This window comes from Coregonus clupeaformis, chromosome 28, assembly GCF_020615455.1.
Source record: "Coregonus clupeaformis isolate EN_2021a chromosome 28, ASM2061545v1, whole genome shotgun sequence".
Taxonomy (NCBI): domain Eukaryota; kingdom Metazoa; phylum Chordata; class Actinopteri; order Salmoniformes; family Salmonidae; genus Coregonus; species Coregonus clupeaformis.
In genome coordinates, this window is record NC_059219.1 from 19819262 (window position 1) to 19843279 (window position 24018).

General features: G+C 51.3%; 1 protein-coding gene across 1 annotated transcript in view; it reads left to right on the plus strand.

Moving 5' to 3' along the window:
* Positions 1-16858, plus strand: part of LOC123482107 — a 30634-nt gene extending 13776 nt beyond the window's left edge. The window contains exons 2-3 of the mRNA XM_045208418.1: positions 14404-14985; positions 15937-16858. Coding sequence (XP_045064353.1) covers positions 14719-14985; positions 15937-16767 — 1098 coding nt within the window. The 5' untranslated portion in view covers positions 14404-14718 and the 3' untranslated portion in view covers positions 16768-16858. The remainder of the gene's footprint in view (positions 1-14403; positions 14986-15936) is intronic.
* The last annotated feature ends 7160 nt before the right edge of the window (positions 16859-24018 follow it).

Consider the following 24018-nt stretch of genomic DNA (forward strand, 5'->3'; position numbering starts at 1 on the left):
TGCGTAAAGTATCATCGAGTCTGACACCATCCTGGTCGACATCGTTGAAAACCCAGAGTGAGTCGCACCACGGGTCAAACTCTCCGTCAGGCCCACGGAGGGCCTGTGCGATAGGTCTAGCGTGACGCATAGTCAGCGTACCCTGGATGCTACTGTGAAGCCCGTGGGCAAGATTGCCAAGGTACACGAAGGGAGGTTCCTTGTTTTGTAGGTAAGATTCTTCGTCCCCGTGCTCTTTGGTGAACCACATGTCTCGGCTCTCTATTGAGCTCTTGACAGTGCCCGGAATCCAGTTCAGCTTCTTCCTGTAAGGCAGCTGAGCCATAAGCTCTGGGACGTATAGCTCCGCGATGCGTAGGATGGTGCCTGTGTCGAGCAGAGCACCGAACACTATACTTAGAGCGTTTACTAGCTCTCTTCCGTAAAGGACATAGTAATTGTCAGAACCCTCTGTCACCCGCTCGAGGTTCAGAGCTGAGCATAGGTGTTTGTCAGCATCGGAACCTGTTCTGGACAATCGGTCCTTCAACATGGGTTGCATGTGTAACGTCCCCATGTACACGAGTACGTACCAGGCCGCGTAGTACAACAAGCCCGCTGAGGTAACTGTGAGGTGTGCGCCGTTGTCGTCGAGGTCGTCATCCTTCGCGAACCCAAACACCCGTAGTCCGCAAGCCGCGAACGTTAGAGCTATGGTGGAGCTCACAAGTCGGTCAGGTGAGCTGTCACCCTCTCCCGTGAAGCACGGTAGAACCCCTTTGCTCAACACTTTGACCATCAGAGCCCTTTCCGAGTCGCTTATCAGACTAAGATTGGCTAGGGTGTTGATGGGCCCGGTAAGGTGCTTCGTGTAATGCTCGCAGCTAACTTGGACAACTCCCCCGGTGCTCATGGGTATGAAACGTTCCAAAACTTCTGTCGCTATGCCTCTCCACCCTCTCGCCAGCAGCTCAAGTGTGTAAATGGGGCTGGGCGACACAGGTAGAGCCAGAGCTTTGAACAGCTTGTAACACGCCCTGGTTGAGTTCACAAACAAGGGCCATATTCTACCTGCGAGCTTGCGCGTGTTAGGCGCCTTCAGCGTAAGATGGTCCAGAGCTGATGCGGCCACTCTAGGGAAGCACGACACAAAAGCCCTCGCTATCACGTCTACCTCTTGGGCCCTGGCTTCCATGGCGACTGGGGCTTTGGTCAGGACGTCGACTGCGGTCGAAATGTTGAAGTCATCATCCCTTGTAATCGGGTAAACGACAGGCTCCCGCTTAGGGGAGAACCTGGGGTTTTGCACAATCACCTCTATCAGCCCGGGGTCAGGGTCCTGTGAGCCGTTGTCATACGTGTGCTTGGCCGTTGAGCTGCTCCGGGTTTCAGATACCACTGGTATGTGATCGTTTGCGAATATGACAACCATGGCCTCTAAGTCAGACAAGGAGGGGGCCTTAGCTTTGTACTCCTGGAACCTTATCGAGTGTATCATAATGGACTCTGTCCAGGCTTCTAGCAAGTTATAAACATCACACCCCTGAGGCTTGTGTATTCGATATAGGAGCCAGCATAGCTGAATCACTGCTTCGTTTCGCACCAGCCAATCGCGCTGACGAGACGCCTCCACTGCGGCGCACTCCATGAGAAACACGCAGGAGGCCAGGAGACGACTCCTACATTCGACACAAGCGATCTCCTTAATGCCACCCTCCGAGCAGCGCACTGCCTGCACAGCGGACCAAGGCGTGTATCCGCACCGTCGCATCTTGTCCAAGATGAGCGTTACGATTCTGTAGCTATGCGCATTGTTGAGTGTAATGGGACACTGTAGATGGTGAGCAAATACCATGGAGCCGGTCCTGTTTTTCATGACACACTTCCAATTGTAAAACTCCTGGGCCCATCCTAGCTTCAGCTCGTTGTTTGTCTCCCCGAGTTCCTTGCGCTCTTCGATCCAGTCCGAACGAAGGATTTCGTGGAGCACGGGAGCGAGCATTGCGTCGCAGACAAACGGTCCGAATAACTCTATGCCTTCGCTCATGTTTCGTTTGTTCAACAGCCACTTGTTTGCCAGATACAATAACCCGTCATCGTTCTTCTGTTCAAGGACTATTCTGTTTAGGTCTGGCAGATGTGTGCACATCAGACACGCGAGTCTCAACCTGAATAGCGATTTTATACACTCTGTCTTTTCAGACAGCCAGGTGCCGTTTGGGGACACGTCCTGCATGTGTATCGCGCCTTGGAGCGATATAATGTCTCCATCTTTCACATAGCGTAGCGGGGTCTGGAATTTGTGAAAAGATTTGCATTCGGTCCGGGTTGACAGGTCGCTTGCTTCAAACACCTCGACGTAAGGCGCCATGCGCCCGGTCAGCGCTCGATCAAAAGACACTGTGGGTGTGCTATGTACTGAGGTGGATCGTATTGCCTTCTCCTGAACTGGGTAATCGGAACAGTGTAGACACGGTTTGTCCTCCACGTCGGCATCTTCAGAGGTCCGGTCACATTTGCTGTAGAGCAGGTAATCGCAATCCGAATCCATGGTGTAGACGCACTATCCATGATACAACCGCTAGATTAGTACCCACACGCTCCACCGGGGGCCAGTCAACCGGCAAGGTCAACTGCTCACTGCAGCGCGCTCATCTCCGCGTACCGGCACCGAGACACCGATTGTCTCAGCTTGGATCGCGTCTGAGCCACCTGAAGCTCGAGAGAGCCCTCGTTCCTAGTCATCTTTCTCACTTGCGAGACGAGCATAGACCTCTCATACAGCAGAGTCTTCACGGATATCTCTCCCACGCCGACCAGGGCCTCCAGCACCGTGAGGTCGCTGCGGATATCAAAGTGCAGGTCGTTCATGCATGAGTCCCAACTCCACTTTCGCGATGTCCTTTCCAGAAGGCTGCGGATTTCCTCTATCGAGGCGCCGAGGACACCTTTGCGTTTATCAAAATCCGTAGGAGCTGACGAGAGGTTGAAATCTATGTTTTTCAGCGCACGGGCGCAAGCTTCCCCTACGGCCCTGGGGGTAATGGAGGCCACCTTGTGGAGCATGCGAGCAACGTAGGCTTTTGCCTCCGACCAAGGCTCCCCGTGGCTCACGCCCGGCCTGTCCTGAGTCAGGGTGATAAACTCCATCACCGTGATGTCCCTGGATACCTTGGAACACATCTCTCTCCACACCTCTATGTATCTAATGTACAGATTGGTGTAGCGCTGGAGGATCATCCTGAGTGTCTCGCTGTCGGTGTAGCACGTGTTTAGGGCTTCTTGGACAGAAACGACTGCATGGTCACACTTAGCGTCTTCCTCGTTGGCCTCCGTTTTGAAAGCCTCTCGCACCTGTCTCTTTGCAGCCAGGCGAACCATCTCCTGCACGAGGTTGTTGCGCCCTAGTGCGGCCTGAACCATGTAGTGGAGATGGTCGTCGCTCGAGTCGACCCTAAGCTCGGGGTACCTCTCTAGAACCTTCTTGAAGCCTATCATAAGCTCAGAAACGGTCTTGGTGTAGCTGGTCAGGATCCGTCTGTAATTCTCCGCTGCGGACTTACAGTGAGCGTCGTAGGCCTCACATCGCACGCATCTACGCTTGGAGCGTGTCGATCGGTCCCCAACACGCGCCCCCCTGGGCGACTTATCTCCATCTAGGTCTCCTGTGGTCCATTTTTCAACTGTCCATGACCGAGGGTGTCTCTGGTCGGTCCAGGGAGCGTCTTCATCATCATCATGGGGGTGGTAATCTTCGTCATCGTAGTCAATGCCAGAGTTGGCTATTGACATACTCTCTTCACTGTCACTGTCTTCAAAATGTATGACTTTAAGCTGCTCCGTATGTAACTCATCGAAGGAATATTCAGAACACATACTGATATCATGACTGTCCATGCTGTTGTTGGTTTTCCCCCTGTCATATTCATAGTATACGGACCCCTCTTCCATTGATTCCGCTGTGTCTCCTGTGTCCCCGTTGAGAGCTGCAAGGCGACATGCAGGCTGAACCGAGCCTTGGTTCACAAAGGGCATCGCTTCATTGGTGAAGACATTGTCGTATTTTGAGAAGATATCTTTAACCACCCTGGTCAAGTTGTCCCTCAGGGAGAGAGAATGATCAAACCCTGGGTCTCTCTTCCAGAGCGAAAGGGGCCAATTCGGGCTGTCCATAGCCTCGATACAAGCTTGCCCGTTCATCGGGTACGAGGCAACCCTCTCTGTACTGTGAGCTCCAAGAGGTATAGCTGGGGATCTCTCGTTCGCATGTGTGATAAGTACATGTTCTACGTCTACACTTGCCTCAGATTGGGAAAGGTACAGCTCACGGACGATGAACGCAGGTGCCTGTTCGGCGGCCGCAGCGATGTATTCGCAGAGTTAGATCCGGAATGGGTATCTAGGTTCAAGATGAGGTGCCGGCTCTTGTACAATGGGGAACTGAAGAGGTGTCTTTCTTTGTCACCCCTCCTCGGCATGTCCAATAACGTGTACAGGGTGAGGACCGGCGAGGGTGCGTTCACAACGTTCGACAGCAGAGGTCGTGTGGTGCAAATCGAAAATTTCACCGAACCCCCTCTCCCAAGGAAACTAGCCGTTGGGGATAGCGCATTCGCAGTTTTCAATGAGACCCTGTCCGTGTTCTCAGACGTGGCTTTTAGGATACAAGGAGGCTGCCGCCGAGCTGGAGCGCCACCTTCGCTGGTGATCTGTAGACGCTCGGACTCGCATGATGCGTTGGCAGGCTCGTCGTGTTCAAAGTGGCCGACGTGTTACACGGTCAAGGAGCTCGACATTCGAGGCCTGAAGGTGGAATCGGGCTACATCTACACGACGGACGGCCTATCTCTGTACAGCTTGGTCGCGTCGTGGAAGACCGATATGTGTATGATCTTCGACGAAGGGTGTCGAGAGGATATAGTTCGCACGCTATGCGCTCTGGCTATGGGGGATTGCAATTTGGGGATTGCGTTCAAACTGAAATGCGTTCTGCCTGATCTAGGGAAAGATTTGGACCTGCGAGACCTGGACCCTCTACAGCCAGGTTCGATGCTGAGATACATCGGCACCCCGAAGGAGGTTAAACCCGACGAACATCTCGTCGACGAGCATCTTGCGGACGAACACTCGAGCGTCCTCAGCTGCTGCCGTGATCGTGATGGCTTGGCTTCTCTCAGAGACATGACTAGACTCCCCTCGGGGTTCTCTGTTCTTTCCGAGAATGAGAACGTTGTGGTCTTGAGACACATATTGAGAGACGCTGTGGTGATTGTACCCAAGAGGAGGGCTGCCATGACAAGGGGAGCCCGGGGGACGGTTCAGCTGAGGAACAGTAAGACGTCGGCTCCGAGTGGCTATATAACGGAATGGTTCCCGCTCGGTTGCTCTACGTTTAGAGTCGAAAGGGGTATCCCGGGCGTGCCTCCTGCCGTGATATGTTGCGGCCTCGACGACGGAGATGACGAACACGGGCGCCTGCCGAAAGCTCGCTCCTCCGGAGAGATGCCGACTCTGGACGTCCTAAGGAGCGCCGAGTATCACAGGGTCCTACCGAGAGGGTTCAGGTCGAGCGGGCACATCTTCAATCAATCCGTGTGCCTGTTACCGGGGACCATGGACATTGTCGCACCGCGGGTGTTACGTTTTGCGGGCTGTGTAGCTATCATGTACGCCTTTGATGTTTTCAGGCAGCTAAGTGTGGAGGAATCGGAGCTCACTAGCAGCCCCGTCCAGCTGTCGTTCCTATCAACCCTGAGCCTGAGAGAGGCTCAGGCTCTGCTCTTGTCGTACCTGTGTCTGAAGGAAGCCTTTGTCGCCTCGGAGAAGAGCCGTGTCAAGGTGACGGTGAAATCTCATTTGATTTTATCTGAACTCAGAAAGATCGTCTCGGCCAACCCGAGGGTACACTCGGGGCTCGCGGGCTTGGAGCTTTCGGGTGGAGAGCAGGTAATGAGCGAGGAGCTGGAAGATGAGATATTGTGAAATCCGACACCGGGTATCCGGTGAGGAGAGGGAGGAAAACACCCAAGGGGAGGAAGGTGAGGAAAGCCAGGACTCCAGCGAGGAAAGCCAGGACTCCAGCGAGGGAGAGGCTGAATACGACCACTGTGAGGAGACTAAGGGAGATGACAAGGGAGATGACGATGACACCGAAGGGGAGCAAGGTGAGGAAAGCCAGGACTCCAGCGAGGAAAGCCAGGACTCCAGCGAGGAAAGCCAGGACTCCAGCCAGGGAGAGGCTGAATATGACCACTGTGAGGACACTAAGGGAGGTGACAAGGGAGATGACAATGAGGAAAGCAAAGACACATGTGAGGATGATCACGACGGTGGCGAAGCAAGTCAGAGCTGTAGCTCTGATTGCGAATCTGAGGATGACACCGATTACGAAGAACAAGTCATTGCAAACCTATCCAGAGTGATCTCCACCGTGCCAAGGTTTGGACATAGAACGGGACATTTGGTCCTGTTTGGGCGGGGGAGAGGATGCGATTCAAGTTTCAAGTGGATCACGATGGGGATACGGACGCTGGGGCTGGTTAACTTGAACATATTGAGAGCTTGCGGCGTGTTTCACTCCAAGCACGGGTACAGCAGAGCTATGTTGAAGATCCCGAACACAGACGGAGTTGTACCCGAACCACGCTGGTTAGGGAAACCCACATTGCTCACCGATGACCTGTGCGTCCTCGGACCAAACAATAGAGGCAAGTCACTGCCTAGTCCATTGATCGATTGTAGTGACTGCTTCTTTCAGCTCAATTACTCTCCCAAGACAGCGGCCACGAAAAGCAATTCGGGAGCCGTCGCAGAGCCGGATGGGGGTATAGTTGTAGAGATGTCGAGGACAGAGCAGGCGATATGTAGCGAGAACGCAAGAGGCTACGAGGAACATAAACTATGTCGTCTCTTCAAGACCTGTCGCAGGAAGATGCAGCAGGGCCTGTTCGATGTTGCGGTCGAAACCCCCTCGATCGGAGACCCTGGATTCAAGGAGCCTCTGTATAAGAGATCTTGGCTTGAGTTGCAAAGGCGAAAGCCTGCCTCCTCTACGGTTCCCTCAGCCATAGGAGACGGAGAGTTCTTCCCTTCAATAGAGATAGCCAGAGAAACCGATTTGGAGGAGAGTGAAGAAGACATGCTGTCCTACCCCTTGTCTGAATACAATCTCAACCTCACAATAAAAACTTCCCCGAATCGGTACTCCATGGTTAGGGCTGACAGGCCCAGGGGGGAATGCGGCTCCGTATACGAGGCGTGCTTAGACGAGGCCGTGCTACTCGGACACTGCGCCAGGGTCTCTGTCACACGGGGTGCCAAGAAGAACTTTGACGTGAGCGCTTGTCTGACATGGTTCTACAGAGCCGTACACCCATGTGTGCCGGACATGACCGTGGGAGACTTGATGCTCGACTACGAGTTCACCCTGCATGGCAGGGGCCAGCTGTCGCCCGTCTACGCTCTCCTGAGCCATTTGGCGGAAAGCTGCAGGGTCAACTGCTTCCCTGTGTGCAAGTTGATCACCCTCAGTAGACACAGAGGCTCATCGGTGTGGACCAGGGGCATGGATGCTGCGTTCCACTCTCAGAGGCAGAGGACAAACACGATTGGGGCCTTCTTGTGCGCCCAGGATCACAGGCTAGCGCCTCTGCTGTCTAGGTGTTGCAACCCGAAGCCCGTACAGCCCTCCGAACTCTGGGAAGGCTGCGAGCTGTTGCCTCGCGGAGACGAAGAGGAGCTCCTCTTGCGAGCCTACTCTAGCACGCTCGGTCCCGTGTTCGAGTTTGAAAATGTACAGAGTTTCCCGAGTAACGTAAGGACCAGTCTGGGGGATTGGACTTTCATGCGGCTAGTGAGCAGGTCCTACGGTGTCAACCGCTACCCGGGCACCACTGTGATAGACGGTTACACTATAGCGTTCGCTTCAGAGTCCCCGCTCTTCTACCTGAGGGACAATGGACCCTTGGTGCAGAAGCTTGAATCGGTGGCGGTGGTTGTAGAGAGCAGCTCGCTGTACAGAACCGAAGTGTTGAAGAAAGAGGACCCCGAGTGGCCAGGCCCCGATCCGATAGACGGGCATGAACGCATCAAGTGTAAGAACAAGAGCTCCGTAATCGACGACATGTTCATGCGCAGCGGAGGCCGGGATCCCTTAGAGGGGTACGATGTGAACGACAGGTCTTGGACCAAACTCATAGGCACCCGGTGGACATTCAAAAAGGCCCCGGGTGATGAGTATCAAGAGCAAGACTGGGAGCTGGAATATCCTATCTCTGAGAGCCTGACCGCGATAGGGGGCCTGGGTTCTAGCAACGCTACTGCACAGTGGCTCTGTGCCGCTCCTCCTGTCAGTTTCTCTTTGCGACTAAAGAGTTCTGGAGGCCAACTGGTGAGTGAAAGGCTCGCACCGCTCGGACGTGTGGAGATAGACTCTAGGACGGCTCGAATCCAGGACCCCGTCGCATGGCGAGGCTTCGACTCCTTGTGCTCCCGGGCTCTGACGTGCCCTACCGAAAAGGTGTGGACCAGAGGCACTTGTAAGGTGGTGAACAAAGGACTGAACAAGTTCAAACGCAACGCTCTGGTGCCAATTGCAAACCTGATCGTGATAGTCCAGGCCGGAGATTGGTACGCTTCTCCGTGTCACCAGGTCCACAGCGATGAGTACACCAAGCGGGACGTTCCGGTTGACCAGAGTCTGATTGTCCACAACGAGGTGTGCTCAGCGTCTGAGTTTGTCCTGGCCCTAGCGTGTAGAATGCTCTCGGGAGAGGTGCACGAAGAGCTGGAGATAAAATGTCTAAGACGCGGCGTGTACAATTACCTGCAGCGGGCGCTGGCCTGGTTCGCTGGTGCTACGGGACCTTTCAGATCGCGGACTGTGACTGTTTTCACGCCTGAGGCGGACTCTGTGACAGAATGTTGGACTCACACTTTGCCCCCGGGTTTAGATGTTCTGAAAACATGTTGCATTGGGTACCTGGTCTCCTGCAAAGGGCCTTGTGGCACTAGGGAGGATGTGACTGCTCTGCTCTCCAAGTCTAAAGGGGTCATTCGCGTCAACTCCGGTGGCAACCTGGTGCTACATTCAAACCCAGGGACCTTGAAAGTGTCTGCAATGCAAGGGGATCCAGGGCTGCACGCTGTCATCAAGACTCCCGTGGACAGCGCCACAGGCGGGGAGAGTGACTGCAAAGAGGTGCACGTTCGTTGCAACCGTTCGCTTAGGGAGTTCTGCAAGCTGCTCTGTCTACCCAAGGGAATCCGAGGACCCGAAACCTGGCAGAGACCCTTACCGTGGTCAAAGACGGACCCGAGTTCATTTTGCTCGAAGGTGTCAAAGTTAAAGTACAGATGGGAGTCGGGGAGGACTGATTTCACCGAGGCGCTCGCTCGAGACTCTACGGGGTGTTTTTGGTACAGCAAGCGGTTGCAAGACTGGAAGAGGTGCTCTGATGGGAAACTGATACCTAGGAGAGAGAGGTTTTGGTACCTGATAGACTACAAGGAGTCCTTGGCTAGACAGAATCAAAGTGAAGTCGTGAGCTCCGATGAAAGTGAACCCGAGTTGTCTGACAGCGATGGAGAGTCCTCGGGTGGGGATGTTGACGAAGAAAGTGGATCTGAGGGGACTGCTGATCATGAACAAAGTGGATCGGATGTGAGTGATGATGAACAACAAAGTGAAGTAGAAGGGAGCGAATTACAAGGGAGCGAAGGACAAAGGAGTGACGATGAACAAGAAAGTGAAGGAGAAGCGAGGGAAAGAAGAAGAAGAAGAAGAAGAAGAAGAAGAAGAAGAAGAAGAAGAAGAAGAAGAAGAAGAAGAAGAAGAAGAAGAAGAAACTCCAGAACCCATTACTGTGAACTGCGAGTGGCATGAGAGGGGAGTTTCGGGTTTCGGGCTCGTACTCGATTCCCGTCTTGAGGTTGAATTTGTCCCCTGTCTCCCTTTGAACGAAGGGCATGTGTTCTTCGAACCTGTCCACAATGACGACTACAGGACCAGGGTGAGATTGGACAACGACGGCAGGCTTGTCAAGTATTACAAACCTCACAAGTTCCTCTCTCTCACGTACGATGTGTGCACCGTGCTGATGTACGGGTGTGGACTGAGACCGGTGTTTGTACACGGCTCGTCAGACGCTGCGGGCGAGAGGGTTCTTAACCTGGTCATGGGAACGCTTGCCCTGGCTGACAGAGTCTCCCCCGATGTGTATCCTATCCACCCGAAGATTGTAATTGTGGTGAGTGAGGGGAGAGAGGAGATGCTGAAACTTGCTCGTGAGATCAGCCGCTGTATTGTGGTGACCACGGGACGAAGGAACAGAGTGGGCGCCCTGGCATACGCCTTCAGGGAGTTACCGCACAACCTAGCGATAGAGGCCTGCTTGCCTTGGACAGGGAATGGCAAGCTTGCCTCACACTACGCCATGCCCGAGAACTTTATCAGCGACACTGGCATATCTGCATTTGCTCAACTAACGACACTCTGGCCCTCTGTTTCTGAGAGAGGCGACGTGAAACACCCGGCGTGCTCACGAGACCCCAGATGGATAGGACTCATGGTGTGTCTAGCGGAATGGCAGGGTCAGAGACGGATCACAGACGTGGTAGCCCCGGGAGCGCTAGAGGCTCTGAGATCGAGCCTCACCAAGGCCAGAGAATGACAATGAGCGTGATCAACCTGTACGACTTGGCGTGCAGAGCAAGGTTGCTGGGAGAGATAGACTCACAACTGCAAAACTTTGCAGACTCATTTCATGAGCCCAAGCGATCAGCCTCGACGCCCGAAGGACCTTCTAACAAACAGGTCAACGAATACACGGTGTGGCTCGCGATCCAAGGCGTGGAGAAGGGCGAAACCATAGTCAGAAGGCCAAATCAACCGCTGACACTGTCCGAAGCAGTTGGTGTCTACGCAAAGCTCAGCAGAGAGTTCATCACGTGCTCTCGCGAAGAGTCCCTGAACACCTTGGATTCTCTGCAGGACTTCCTTTCGCTCATGCTCCGGTACCCAATGGTGCCACAGCTGGCTATGGACACCAAGGAGTGTCCCGAGTGTTACTTCGAAGCAGAAATCACTGTCGACACCTGGGAAGAAGTGAAGAGGAATATTTCGTGCTACCACTTCACGCTCAGGCACGAGCAGTGTGCGTTTGGAAAGAATGTAAGTTCCACTCACGCGGAGGACTCGTGCGATCTCCGTATCGACGACAACGGCGAAATGGTGAGAGCCGGCCCTTGCGGTAGTGTCTTCATAACTGACGCCACGAAGGACGATCGAGGCGCGGGTGAAAGTCTGAAACCCATTAAGTTCCTGGAGCAGTTGGATTCGCTCAAGAGACGGGACGAGATAATCAAGCAAAAGACGTTGGGTAAAGAAATATTCCACCAACTCAAATCTCATTGCCACACACTGGAGGAGATAGAGGCTCCCAGGTATCTGAGCGCATACCCCTTGCGTTCACTCTACCAATTTTACGGTTCGCTCAATATGAGCCGCAACAGAGCCCAGGTCCTATCTGCGCAGTACCCTGATGAGGAGGGGGACAGGCGTCGGGCTCAGCTGAAAGTCGACGAGCTGAGAATGAACCTAAGGTCCACAGCCTCGACTGGCACCAACGACAAGCTGATCTCGTATATTTGCATGGCGATGATAGGCCCAGTACGTAGATACAATCCTAGGTACAATGTGACGGCTGAGAGAGTTGTGTTATTCAAGCACCTGATAGCATCGGGCTTTCCTATAGAGACTGCCTCGAGTCTAGTGAAAAACATAACCTCGTCTAAGACAGTCTCCATGATCGCATTACCCTTGGACAAGGGTGTTGAGCTACAGTTGACAAAAACAGTCGGACCTACCGCGTACAATATAAAGATAGCTTCTCTCATATGGTTATTCTCACACATCACTGCATATTGTACGCTTCGACAGCTGACTCATGGCTACGTACGAATGGGAGACTCACCCGACGACATGGCCTGCGATGGCATCTACGTGTTTGACCAAGATCATGTGGGATTCAGATTGTCCCGAGCGCCAGAGCGTTCAAACACAATCGACCCAGGGTCTACAAGAGCAGCAGCCTCGGCGTACATGCCCTTCTCACAAATTGTGGAACTGCTTGCACTGCGGGATAGCGTTCAGGAGAGACTTTGCTGATAGTGTAATCAGAGCCGGCCCTGAGCACTCTTACGACGCATTGGTGCAGTTTGGTAACGCTCCCATAACCAGCATAGTCAACCTACAGTGGAAACGGCAGGCTCTGGAGAAGCACAATGCTGATCGCAAAAACCACTCTGCTGCAAAGGCTGACCAACTACTCAAAGAGTATGTGGAAAAGAGGCAGAGTCAGCAGAAGGTGCGCCCTAAGCAGAAGCAGCAGACTACGTCTAAGGGCTCAATCAAGTGGAAAAGGCCTGTCTGCATGCAAAAGAAGAACAAGAAATCACCAAAGACAACCCCAACCATCACCTGTGCCAGTTTGAACCGATGTACACGATAACCGTTGGATCGTTTATTGTGTTCTATTGCCCTTGATATGTGTGCACGAATGTCTGAATAAAACACCTTGTTAAAGGAACTCGATTGTACAACTCAAGCCATTGTCTGTCTGTGTGTCTTTATTTCACTCATATGTCATTCATGTACAACACCGTTGTCATATTATGGATTGAGTATGGATGAATCAACCACGGACACATACCGGCATGGGAGAGATGCATTTTATTGTACAGGCATACAGAATATTACATGTCTTGCGTACCACCATACCAAAATGAACAACACAACATAGTGAAGATATTACACAGCGCAAATGTGGTGTGGCCGTAGCTTTGGCTACGAGTGCTGTAAACGCATCACTTTCTCCTCCAGTCTCCCCTCATGACTTTCGTAGTACCCCTTCGAGCAAGGAGTCCTCCTTTTCCCCATGTGTTTTTTATTTTCCTTGTTCTTTCGGTGTAGAGACGAGTCCAGTCGAGGTGCGGTCCGATGTCCAACCTCGCACTGTTCCAGGTTCTCGAAGCAGCGGTCTCGGAGAGTCTGACTGTGAGACATAGTACCAGACATAGTACTGTCGATGTCAGAGTAGCTAGCGTCGGCAATGTACTTTTCCAAGGTGGCCGTCACCACAGCGGGCAGGGAGCTGGCGAGATCGCTGTTGGAAAGCACCCCTTTTACAAACTCTGGCTGGTTCACGTGCATGTGGATATGCGTGGAGAGTGTAGACCACTGGTTGTGTCTGGTGCGTGTCTTGTCAAAGCACATAATCACCAATGTCCTGTTGTTAAATATGTCGCCTAGTACACGATGCTTTAAATATGGGAAAAGACATAACGCCAGCATTACCACCATGGTATAGAAGTCAGCTCTTTTGGAGTGCTTGTCGTTGTACTTGCAAGTCACTTTCTTCATGAAGCGGTTGATCTTCTTGTTGCATGAGCTGAACAGCGTTGATATGGCTACTGCGCTCTTCAACACGGCGTCCTGTAAAACCGAGGACATCTCTCGGCGGCAACACAGCTCGGACCTGTGCTTAAACTGTATCTCCTCAGCCAGTTCGAATATCTTTGCCATCCAGGAGAAAGACGTGGTGCTCGATGAAGTGTTTGCCCCTAGACTCTTGTGTACAATCCCATATTGACTCCCAAAGTCTTTGGTTAGAGATATCGAGAAGAGGGCGAGCATGACAGGCAGGCTGGCTTTCAGTATGAGATGGCGGCCTTCCACCTCCGTGCAGCAGTGACCCGTGTTCCCTGGGTGGTATTCCTTTGCACCATAACCCATTTCGATACAATCCCCTCTATCGGGCATGTAGTACGGACCTCTGAACTCCACCTGAGGTTTGTGAAATACAAGCAGAGCTGCGACGGGACATGAAGACTCTGATGAGGCCATCTGATATCGGCTCCGCGTCACCATGGTTTGTATCAAGGAGCAACTGGAACCTGAGCACACGTGCCTGCTGCAGTGTGTTCGGCACACGTATCCCTGAATGTGGTCTCTGAAAGAGCATTCATTCTCAACACAGTAGCTCACCCATTGGGGATCGTCTATTAACTCTATGTGGGAATGATTCATGCTTGGCCTGTTGACATGCGGTCTCCGTTGCTGCCCAACTATTCTTCTTCTTCTTCTTCTTCTTCTTCTTCTTCTTCTTCTTCTTCTTCTTCTTCTTCTTCTTCTTCTTCTTCTTCTTCGTCTTGCTACTTGCTGTTCCTCTGTCCTTCCACGTTCTGAGATCTCACCCTTCCAATCTCACCCTTCCTCTCCACTTGCTCTTCTCCTGTGGCTGTATTTTATGATATGACACTGTCCGTGACCACTGTGTGATTATGTAGTATGAGATATGTAGTATGCTAGGACTACTATCCAGGTTACCCCTGCTAACATGTCTCCTTCTCACTTTCTCTTCTCAGGCCAGCAGAGGGCAGAGCGCTGATCTCATTCTGGTGGACGAAGTGGGCTTTGTTAGTTCTAAGGTGCTGCTGGCTGTGCTGCCGAACATCGCGTTCAGAGGGCGAAAGCAAGTGCACATCACAAGTCATGTCAACAACACCCCGTGGCTGAACAAAGTGGCTGATATCCGTGGGGAAGATGGAGAGCCCGCGTACCACGTAGTGTCCCAGAGCTTCAAGTGTAGGTATCACGAGAGGGAGCCTGGGCTGACGTGCTTCTGCCTGGGAGTGTACTGTCCTCAACATATATCTGTAGACAACCATCTGAAGGAGCTGATGAACATGGTCACGCCGAAAGGATTCGAGAGCGAAGTCACGGGTAGCAGCAGCACTTCGTCCACCGACACCAAGACCGACCACACCACTCCCTTCGAGCCCTCGGTCATAAACAAGTTCCTGTCGAATAACAGCGTCACCCTGGAATATATGAATCGTGGGTCCGTGGTCAGAGCGTACCTGTGCCTCGACCCAACGTTCGGAGGAGGCTCTAGGTCCTGTGCCGGGGTGTGCTGTGCTGTGGAGTTGGCAGGTGGCAAGCTAGTGGTGAGTTGTCAAGTTTCATCCGAATCTAGACCTGTAATCAGAAGGTCGCTAAACATGTATTTGTAATCTAAGGGTCTGTGTTTGTCCCAAAGGTACGGTCCGTTTGTGGGAGCGGGGCTCAAGTCTAATAGTGTGCAAATGTAAGCGCTTATACGAGCCTCGTCTTGGATCGTCAACGTGGTCTCCGTGTCGGCTACGAAGCACGAGATCAGGTCTAGGGCCTGGGTCCAGGTGCCACATGTGCACTTTGCTTCGGAGAGTTTCACCAACCACCCTGTAACCGCTAGAGAGATGATTGTGTGAAGCGATTGTATATCCCGTACGCTCTCCTTGATGATAGCCATGTACTTTAGGGCTCCGCTGCGAATAGTGTCGGCTGAGGCGAACGCAGCGAGTACCATATCGTCGTACCCCTTCCAGTTGCAGCTTGAGATGCACTCGTGGACGAACTGCTCTGGGACCTGGTTGCCTATTGCAAGTGTTATAACCCTTGACAACTCGCAAGGAACATCGAACGAATCACATTGTACGTCTTTACCGAGTCCTCTTTTGTTGTAAACCGAGATCAATGTGTCTATCATGAGTATCCTAGCAGGCGAGAAGGACACGAGCTGGCTGTATAGGGTCCTGAGTTGCCCGTAATCCATGTTAGAGTAGAAGACAATGTTGCGCTGGAATGAAGTGAACACTATCATGAACTCGTAGTGTGATAAGAGGTACTCCCATGGAGTCCTCATCAATGTCTCCACGTCCTGTCGAGCAGCCTGACAAGCGGGACAGAACATGATTGTTTGTGGGCTAGCAGCAGCCTCTTTCTGTTCTCTCTGTGGGTGTTTAAATCCTCAGAGCGCTAACAATGTATTTATACCCCTTTCACTGACTAGTTGTATGGGTCTCTCTCTCTCTCTCTATATCTCTCTCTCTCTCTCTCGCTCTCTTTCACTCTCACAGGTTATGGCCCTGGAGGAACTGGAGATTCGCGATTTGGATCAGGTGACGCGAGTCTACGCTGCTCTGCTATGCGCTCACATTAGACTACTGAAACTGATTATGCCCAGAGTGATGTGGAAAGAAGTACCAGTGGTGATGGTATTTGAACAAAACACCTACGTGAACGCACTGGTCGATGTAAAAAATCTAATCGAGCAGTCCCTGCTACGCTCCGGGTTCAAGGTCCTGTTCTACAGCAAGTGGTCTCATATCAACAACAAGTACATGCTAGGGAAGCACGTAGGAGCAAAGACCAAACTCGCTATGGTTCTCAGTACGGTGTCAGCAATCAATAGGGAAACACTCTATTACTGTGACACCGTAATGTCCCTGGGATGGGCAGTGTTATCCGAGGTCACCAAGAAAACTCGGATGCTCGAGTCAACCATAGGAACCTCCAAGGGTGCGGGATCTAGCAACAAGATGGGCTCCAATATGGACGTGTTCATGTACAGGCGCTCTCGAAAGGGAGTCAATCTGGCCACTGATATCACGGCGAGTCTATTGGAGACGCGAGACATCATAGCTCTACCCGGAGACAGGCTCACTGACAAGGCTCACGCAGAACAAGGGAAACTGCTACTGGGGAAATTGAGAGAAGAAATGGCCATGGTCACTATCACAGAGGCTGTGAAATGTAGTACCGTGACTACTGGTGGCAAGAAGTCTGTAGACGGAGAGTACACCAGAGACGACATGCTCTCGGCGTTCTTACTTCTATGTCACACCAGAGACGAGATATACAGCGGGGAAAGGTCTATCAAACTAAGCGGTGAGGTGTATTACAAGTAGTAGCAGCAGCAGCATATCGTATGTATGTGCCTATCTGTATGTGCATATCGGTCCTGTAACTGTAAATGATGTCCTGTACGTGACGTAATAAAGAAATACACAGGTAGAGAAATGTATTGACTGTTTTTTATTGTCTTTTATTATGGACAATGTGTGGACACATGGAAAGTACACATGGAAAGTACACATGGAAAGTACACATGGAAAGTACACATGGGTATAGGGTGCAGAACCACCACTGTATAGACAGGTACGTATTATACACAGGTACTCATCCATTCTCTACTATAAGCTAAGTTATAATCACGCAATCAATAAACAACAAGCAAGAGGCTGGTAACAAGAGGTTGGTTAAGGGCTATACTGTGGAAGCATAAGGTTGACATCAATCAGTGTCAGTGTCCTCAAACACAACTCCTTTGACTCGTTGATCGACGTTGATATACCCCCCCGGTTTATGCCAAAAGCCTCCGTCTCCGCAGTCTTCGAAGTCTAGGCCTTTGTCGCGTAGATACGCTACATGGTCTTCGTGGTAATACCTGAGAGCTGGATCGCAATCTGGGTCTGACCAAGACAATTCATCATCATCATCATCATCATCATCATCATCATCATCATCATCGTCGTCGTAGAAGGGCCCCTCGTCCCTAAGGTCTGTACATTCGTTGTACGCCTTGTCAGATTCAGCTTTGTCTTCGTCTGTATCGCTGTACTCTTTGTTGTAAATTTGAAGGTCTTGATCATCAGCCTCCATGTCTATGACGTGCTTGAGGACCGGGTTGGAACAGCCTGGGTCCATGCTAAATTGCAAAGTGTGGTGTCTGAGTTCGGTCGTTCGGCCACTGGGTACAGTGAGTGTTGTTGCACCGTTCTCAGCTTGTGAAAAAGTAAGACTGGTAGTACTCCCCGTGGGCGAGGTGCTGGTATGGGGCTGGCTTGGAGCTGAGACTGGGGCTGTGGTATAGTCCATTTCAGCTGCCCGTAGCGGAGTCGTGTAGCTTAAGGTCTCGGCTTAGTGTGTGAGCGGCAAAGCACCTCTGGAATGGAATAGCTTTAACTCACATCAGGTAGATAGGTTGGCTGTGTGCTGCTAAAGGTCGAGTCTGAACCAAACAATTGTGACTTGAGTCCGCTCTCAAATCAGACATGGGGACTTCAATGTGTCAGTGAAGGTCTGGTTTGACATGGTACTCAACCCCTTTTTATCCAAGGACAAACCTCTGGTTGGATAACTGACGTCACTGCTAGTCTAACTAACCATGTCTCATACAACTCTTCTGAATGGTTTAGTGTGTCTGTACGATTAATATTCCCAGGGACTGTGACTCTGACCTTTACGTTTCGCATCAGACCTCAGCTGGCGCATGTCCTTACTTGAATGTGACATCAGCCGCATATCCATTCCCAAATCCACGCTCAGCTACTGTTGGCGTTGAGATTGCCTAGCACTGCGTGCTTGGGGACTCTGCTCCCTTACATGATGATGTTTAGATCTCTCATAGTTTCCGCAGCAATTCTCCCCGAGCTTGGGTTGATAGGTGGCATACACCGTGTCAGCAGGGACGGCTGGAGTGTGATACGCGAACTCCGGGCTTTTTGAGCGAGCGGTGACACCACTGTGCTGATGTGACTGTTGTGTATGGTCCTTCTGTCGTTGTTGCTGAATGTGTTGCGGCTGAAATTGATCTCTCCGCTGATGTTGCAGCTGCTGAAGATATGGACCCTTCCACCTTTGCCTAGTATTCTGTACCAGTTGTTTATGGTCGCATATGAATTTGGCAGTAACACCCATGGCGTGTAGAGCGTTTTCCGGCATAGCGACAAACACTATGAAGGGCATACCAAGGAATTTGGAACTCTCACTCATATGCTGGTACTGATCTAAGAATTGTTTGACACGCGTGTCCATGTTCTCCATAGTAGCTGTTTCAGGTGTGCGATATCAAGCACACCCTTGTACTGCTCCGGTTCAGCTTGTTCATAGTTAATATCAGAAAAGAATGGAGGCTGTGTAACGTGTGATGAGACACTATCCCTTGCCAACATCAGTAGTTAGGCAGGTAGTCTAATAAAAAACTAAGGTCCTGGGTGTCGTATGTTATGAGGTGGCAGGTCTTGGTACAGGTCTTCTTGAAGCCTCAACTCCATGATGTGTGCTGCGAGTTCATCATCATCAAACTCCTGGGCGTAGAACCTCTCCGGATCCTCACAATCGGACTCGTAAGCACCGGCTCCACGGATTGGACTGTTGTACGGTCTGCTGTTGAGCGAAGTGTGCTGTCTCGTATCCCCGACTCCAGCCATGACATTTATGGTGTTCACTGAGTCAGCGTACTTCATGAGGATCCTCATGATCAGCTGGCGGTGCCTTAAAGCGAACTCTGCACCATAACCTTGAGCTTCCCGGGATGACATGAGTAGAAATGCCTCAAGAGACATGTCCAAGGTGGCAGGGGTGTGCCCTATCCAAGCTTTAACCAACCTTTTGACGTTGATATCACTGATGTTCCAAGTGCAGCTCCCGTATAAGCCTGGCTGAAGTACATTGCGAATCCTGCTGGCCATTATATCTCTCAAGTACTCCTCGGTCCTATAGAAGCTGCAGTTTCAGTAGGTAGCTTCAAGTAGTTAATGTGTGGATCTATACATTCGTTCAAACTATCACACAATAACAGGATCATGAACAGTTGCAGGGAAGAGCCACCTGCTTCAGTATAGGACCGTAAAGGTTTGCGGTCGGAGCCAGGTGAGCCAGGACCGTGAGCTTCTCCTACACAAACGTAGAACGTCAGAGCCCCGTGAGCCTGTAGGAGAGCCTCACAGGCCATGCTCACGGGGCTCTGAAATTCTACGTTTGTGTTTTGTCTAACAACCTGTTGTCAGAGTGTCACAGGGCAGGCTCACGGGGCTGTGAAATTGTAAGGCTGTGTAGGAGAGGCTCACAGGCCAGGCTCTCTGTTTGTCAGAGTTGGATTGCCTCACAGGGATTGTTTGTCCACACAGGGGCTGATGTGTGGACTCATGGATAGGAAGCCCAACCAAATACAGGATAGGCTCACAGGGCTCTGAAATTCCATAGCTGTGTAGGAGAGGCTCCCATGCCAGGCTCTCTGTTTGTCAGAGTTGAATTGCCTCTCAGGGATGGTTTGTCCGCACATGGGCTGATGTGTGAACTCATGGATGGGAAGGCCAACCAACAACAGGACTCAGAGTTTGTTTAGGTGCGGTCTGAAAGTCAGAGCACCTTTAGCCTCTCACAAACCTAGAATGTCAGAGTACCATGACCCTCACCTACAGTCCCAGTGAGCCTATCCTGTTTGCCGTTGGAGATTTGTGGTTGGACAAACCATCCATGAGGATGTGATACAGCTGCCCTGGGCTGACAACCCAGGGGTTCTGGGTGGGGGTGAAACACCCTCATTGGGATAACCCACCCTTGGCTGGATACACAGAGGTGTGTATAAAGAGCTCCACACTCTAGACACACCTTTTCACCGGGACTCAGTGTGCTATGGGAGCAGGGAGCAGTGGATATATAACAGGAGCTTTACATGTGTAGACACACCTTTCCGCCCGATTACCCCATGGGAGCCTTGTTCTGGGGATAACTCGGATAAACAGCCCTTGGAGCCGGAGCCTGATCCGGAGCCGTGGTGTAAGCCTTCATACTTGGTGTGATGTACATCTGATACCCAGCCCAGCCCAGCCCTTGTAGGTATGATAAACAGCAGTGCATGGGTGGCCCAAACGCTAGCCTCACAGAGTTAGGGTGAATCATTACTGGTTAGAGTAACTGTTAGGTTACAAGAACTGGACAAGTGGAAATACTGACATTGTAGAGATTGTGACGACATTGACATTGGTCATAGTAGTTGCTTTTTTTTTCGTACAGTATACCTCTACCTTGGTATTGTGCCCTTTGACAGTAAGTGTATCGGACAATAGAACCGTGACGGTGCTCGTTGATGGACTATTGGAACATCCTGAATGACGTAGATCGTAAGCTGGAAGTCCTTATACATAACACGGACACTATCATCACCAACTGTGATAGCTGTGGAATACCAGATGCTATGGAGACAGTAGAAGAGCAGGGCTATATGTTACAACAAGACAATAACGGGCTGATGAACCCAGCTGATGACGTCCTTATACTTAACACAAACACTATCATCACCAACTGTGATAGCTGTGGAATACCAGATGCTGTGGAGACAGTAGAAGCGCATAGCTATATGTTACAACAAGGCAATAACAGGCTGATGATCCTAGCTGAGGAGGCTGTGAAACGATTGAACGCACTGAGCGAAGTTCAAATACTCTCTATGACACCCTAAACAAAGTAGCTGCTGTAAATGATGCACACATGGCAGGTACCTATGATGTTGTCAAGGTGATCCCGGAATATGCATCTTATAATACTATACCATGGATACACTGGACACTATACTCTGGACTCTGTACTGTACTATTGGAAAGAGGAAAGACAGGACTGTTGTTGACAGTTGTGGACATGGAGTTTTTTTTCTTCTCTGGTGTGATTTGACCTGACCTAACGGCTCGATCCAATTCCAAGCATGATATCATCTTGTGTGTTTCATAATAAAGACCCGAAAACATAAACCACGGTTCCACATGTTCATTTCTTTATTTTATTTCCCATTTTACACATTGAGTAAGGTGCACACCGATATCGAGTAAACGCAACACCACCACCACCACCACCACCACCACAGGTACATACAAGTACATTTTCTTTCAAACACCCAATCAAACACCCAACACCCAAGACATTGGAGCTATCTGAGCCCCCTTGTATACTTCTTCACCATAACCATCATCGTCTAATTCTGCCAATCGCTGCAAAATCAACCTCAGGCTGGATCACATTGTTGGTCTTGTCTTCGTAGTACTTCCCCTGGTGGGCTGTGTCCTCCTCTTTGTTGTTGGTACCTTCACCCCTGTTATGTGTTAAGGGATAGGCTGATGTCCCTTCGTTCAGCTGAAGAGGAGCCTCGTTCCTGTACATATACAGACGGTCCTTACGGCTTCTGTGGATACTGGGGGGTCTGGGTCGATCCGACAGGTTCACGGTCCCTAGCAAACTGTACACTTCGTCATCTAGATCTAGGCTGCTGCCCTGAGTCTGTGTTCCTGGTCCAACTTGAGCACCCTTGGGCGTATCCCTCACATTGCACGTGTCCTCAGTAACCCTGGGAGTAGTAACCCTGGGAGTGGCGTTTTGGTAATAACGTTGCTTACGGCTCCTGTGGATACTGGGGCATTGTGTGGAATTGGGCGGTTTCGCATCCCCTAACAAGGTGTAATGGTCATCATCTAAGCTGATGCCGCGGGGACCCTGTGCTTGTTTGCCCCTGGATGCATCCAGGCTGCGGCTGCACTGTGCTCCTGCAGACATCGCCTCCATCTCCATTTCTCTGATCATCTCGTAGTCGGTGCGGCTGTCGCTTTCTTCACATTGGCATAGCGGACCTAGAAGCTCTGATATACTACTGTAACATCTCTCTCCTCCATCCAGCGTGGACATGATGTATGTGCTGTAGTCTTCGTTGGGGCGAATGTTGTAGCGAACCGTCTTATTGTGGTCTCGCACCAGCACCGCAAACCTGTCACTTTCAGTACTCTTAGGTCTAATGAAAACGTAACAACCAACGGGTTTGTCAAGCATGTATTGCAGAGCATCCTCTAGACCCTGCCTGGGCAGATAATTCCGAGAGAGCATCTGTGAGGCCCACGCGTTTGCCAGGTCTTGCTTTTCAGCGTTGTCACCAACATATATCTTTGTCCTGATGCCTCCTCTCCTGACCTTGTTGTGAGTCATTATCCTAGTAGTTCTCGTAGTAGGTCCAATGTAGTAGCCAAGGGAAATGCGTCCAAGTGGTACCCTGAACAGATACATGTGATAGTTAATAACCAATATGTCCTTGACACTGTGACACTCTGGATCACACTGTGAGCACTCTGCACATCACCTTATAAAGGCCTGTGGCAGTACTCTCCTATTGGGAGCAATTTCTCGGACAAGGTGACAATTGTGGAGACATTCCGAAGGGAGCTCTGAGGATCTGTGGCAAGGGTTTTTTTTTCCAACTGTGAAGGACAAACGTGGGACATATGCAGGATGATGGCCGTTTATGCCAACGCCAGATATATGGTCACTATGATGACCATTCTTGTAAACCAGTTCCTTTCCAGGTTCAGTGAAAACTGCAACTCCGAACAGTCTTCTTGGACCAGCCACTGAGCACCCAGAAGAGACACCCTCTCCCTCAGTTCATTGGACGTAGAGTTGTCGGTGATGAAGCTGAAATAAGCAGTGTAAAGAGACTGCAGCTCCAGGAGTAACTCCCCTCCGTTCCGTATCTCCTTGGCGCCGATGTCCTTATGGTCTACCCAGGCTCTTATGTCCTTATGGTCTACCCGAAGTAACTCTAGCGACACGTCCCGGTCCCAGTCCGTGTTGTTGTTGATTGGGAGAGGGTAATTTGCGTACAGGTTGTAGAACCTGCCTTGGCTCAAGCTCGCTGCCTCTCCGCATATTGTGATCAGGTTATCGTGGGCAGACTCGGAGGCTCGCATCATTTGCCCGCACAGTTCGGGGTTGGTAGTCCACAGGGACAACGCCACGTGCAGGTTCTGCTGTCTGAGGCGTCGGAACTTGATGTCTTCAGATAGTCGATCTACGTAGACAAGGCGCCCGTCTGTGGTCAACCAGAAAGCTTTCATGTCTTGCTCGCAGGCTATCCTGTCGCAACTCACCTGGCTGCACAGCTCGTGGTCCTCGCCTGTCATCAGCATGCGGTTGACGCAGAGCAGTTCGCGATCGGTTAACGGCTCCGCTCTGTTTCCCAGGCGCTTGGTGTTGTGCCAGGGCACCCCAGAGAAAAGCCAACAGTATCTGAAGTGAATCTTCAGTGGTAACACAAATTCTATTAAGGTAGATCTCGAGGGGCTCGATTGCTCCTTATCTGTGTGACACATAGAAAAGTTGTCTGTGATGCATTCACTGGGGCACAGTATGACACAATCCTCTTCGATGGAGGTCCAGCTAAGCTCCGGGTGTAACACGTCAACAGGGTTGCGATTTCGCCATCGAGCGCTGTCCTCGAACCCTGAGGAGACCTTGTGGCTGCTCAGCGAGTTGGTGAGAGACCCCATTGATAACTCTACGTGTGCACCTGTTGGGGTGGCTGCCGACTGCGTGAGAACCAGGCTCTCCAAGGACGACAG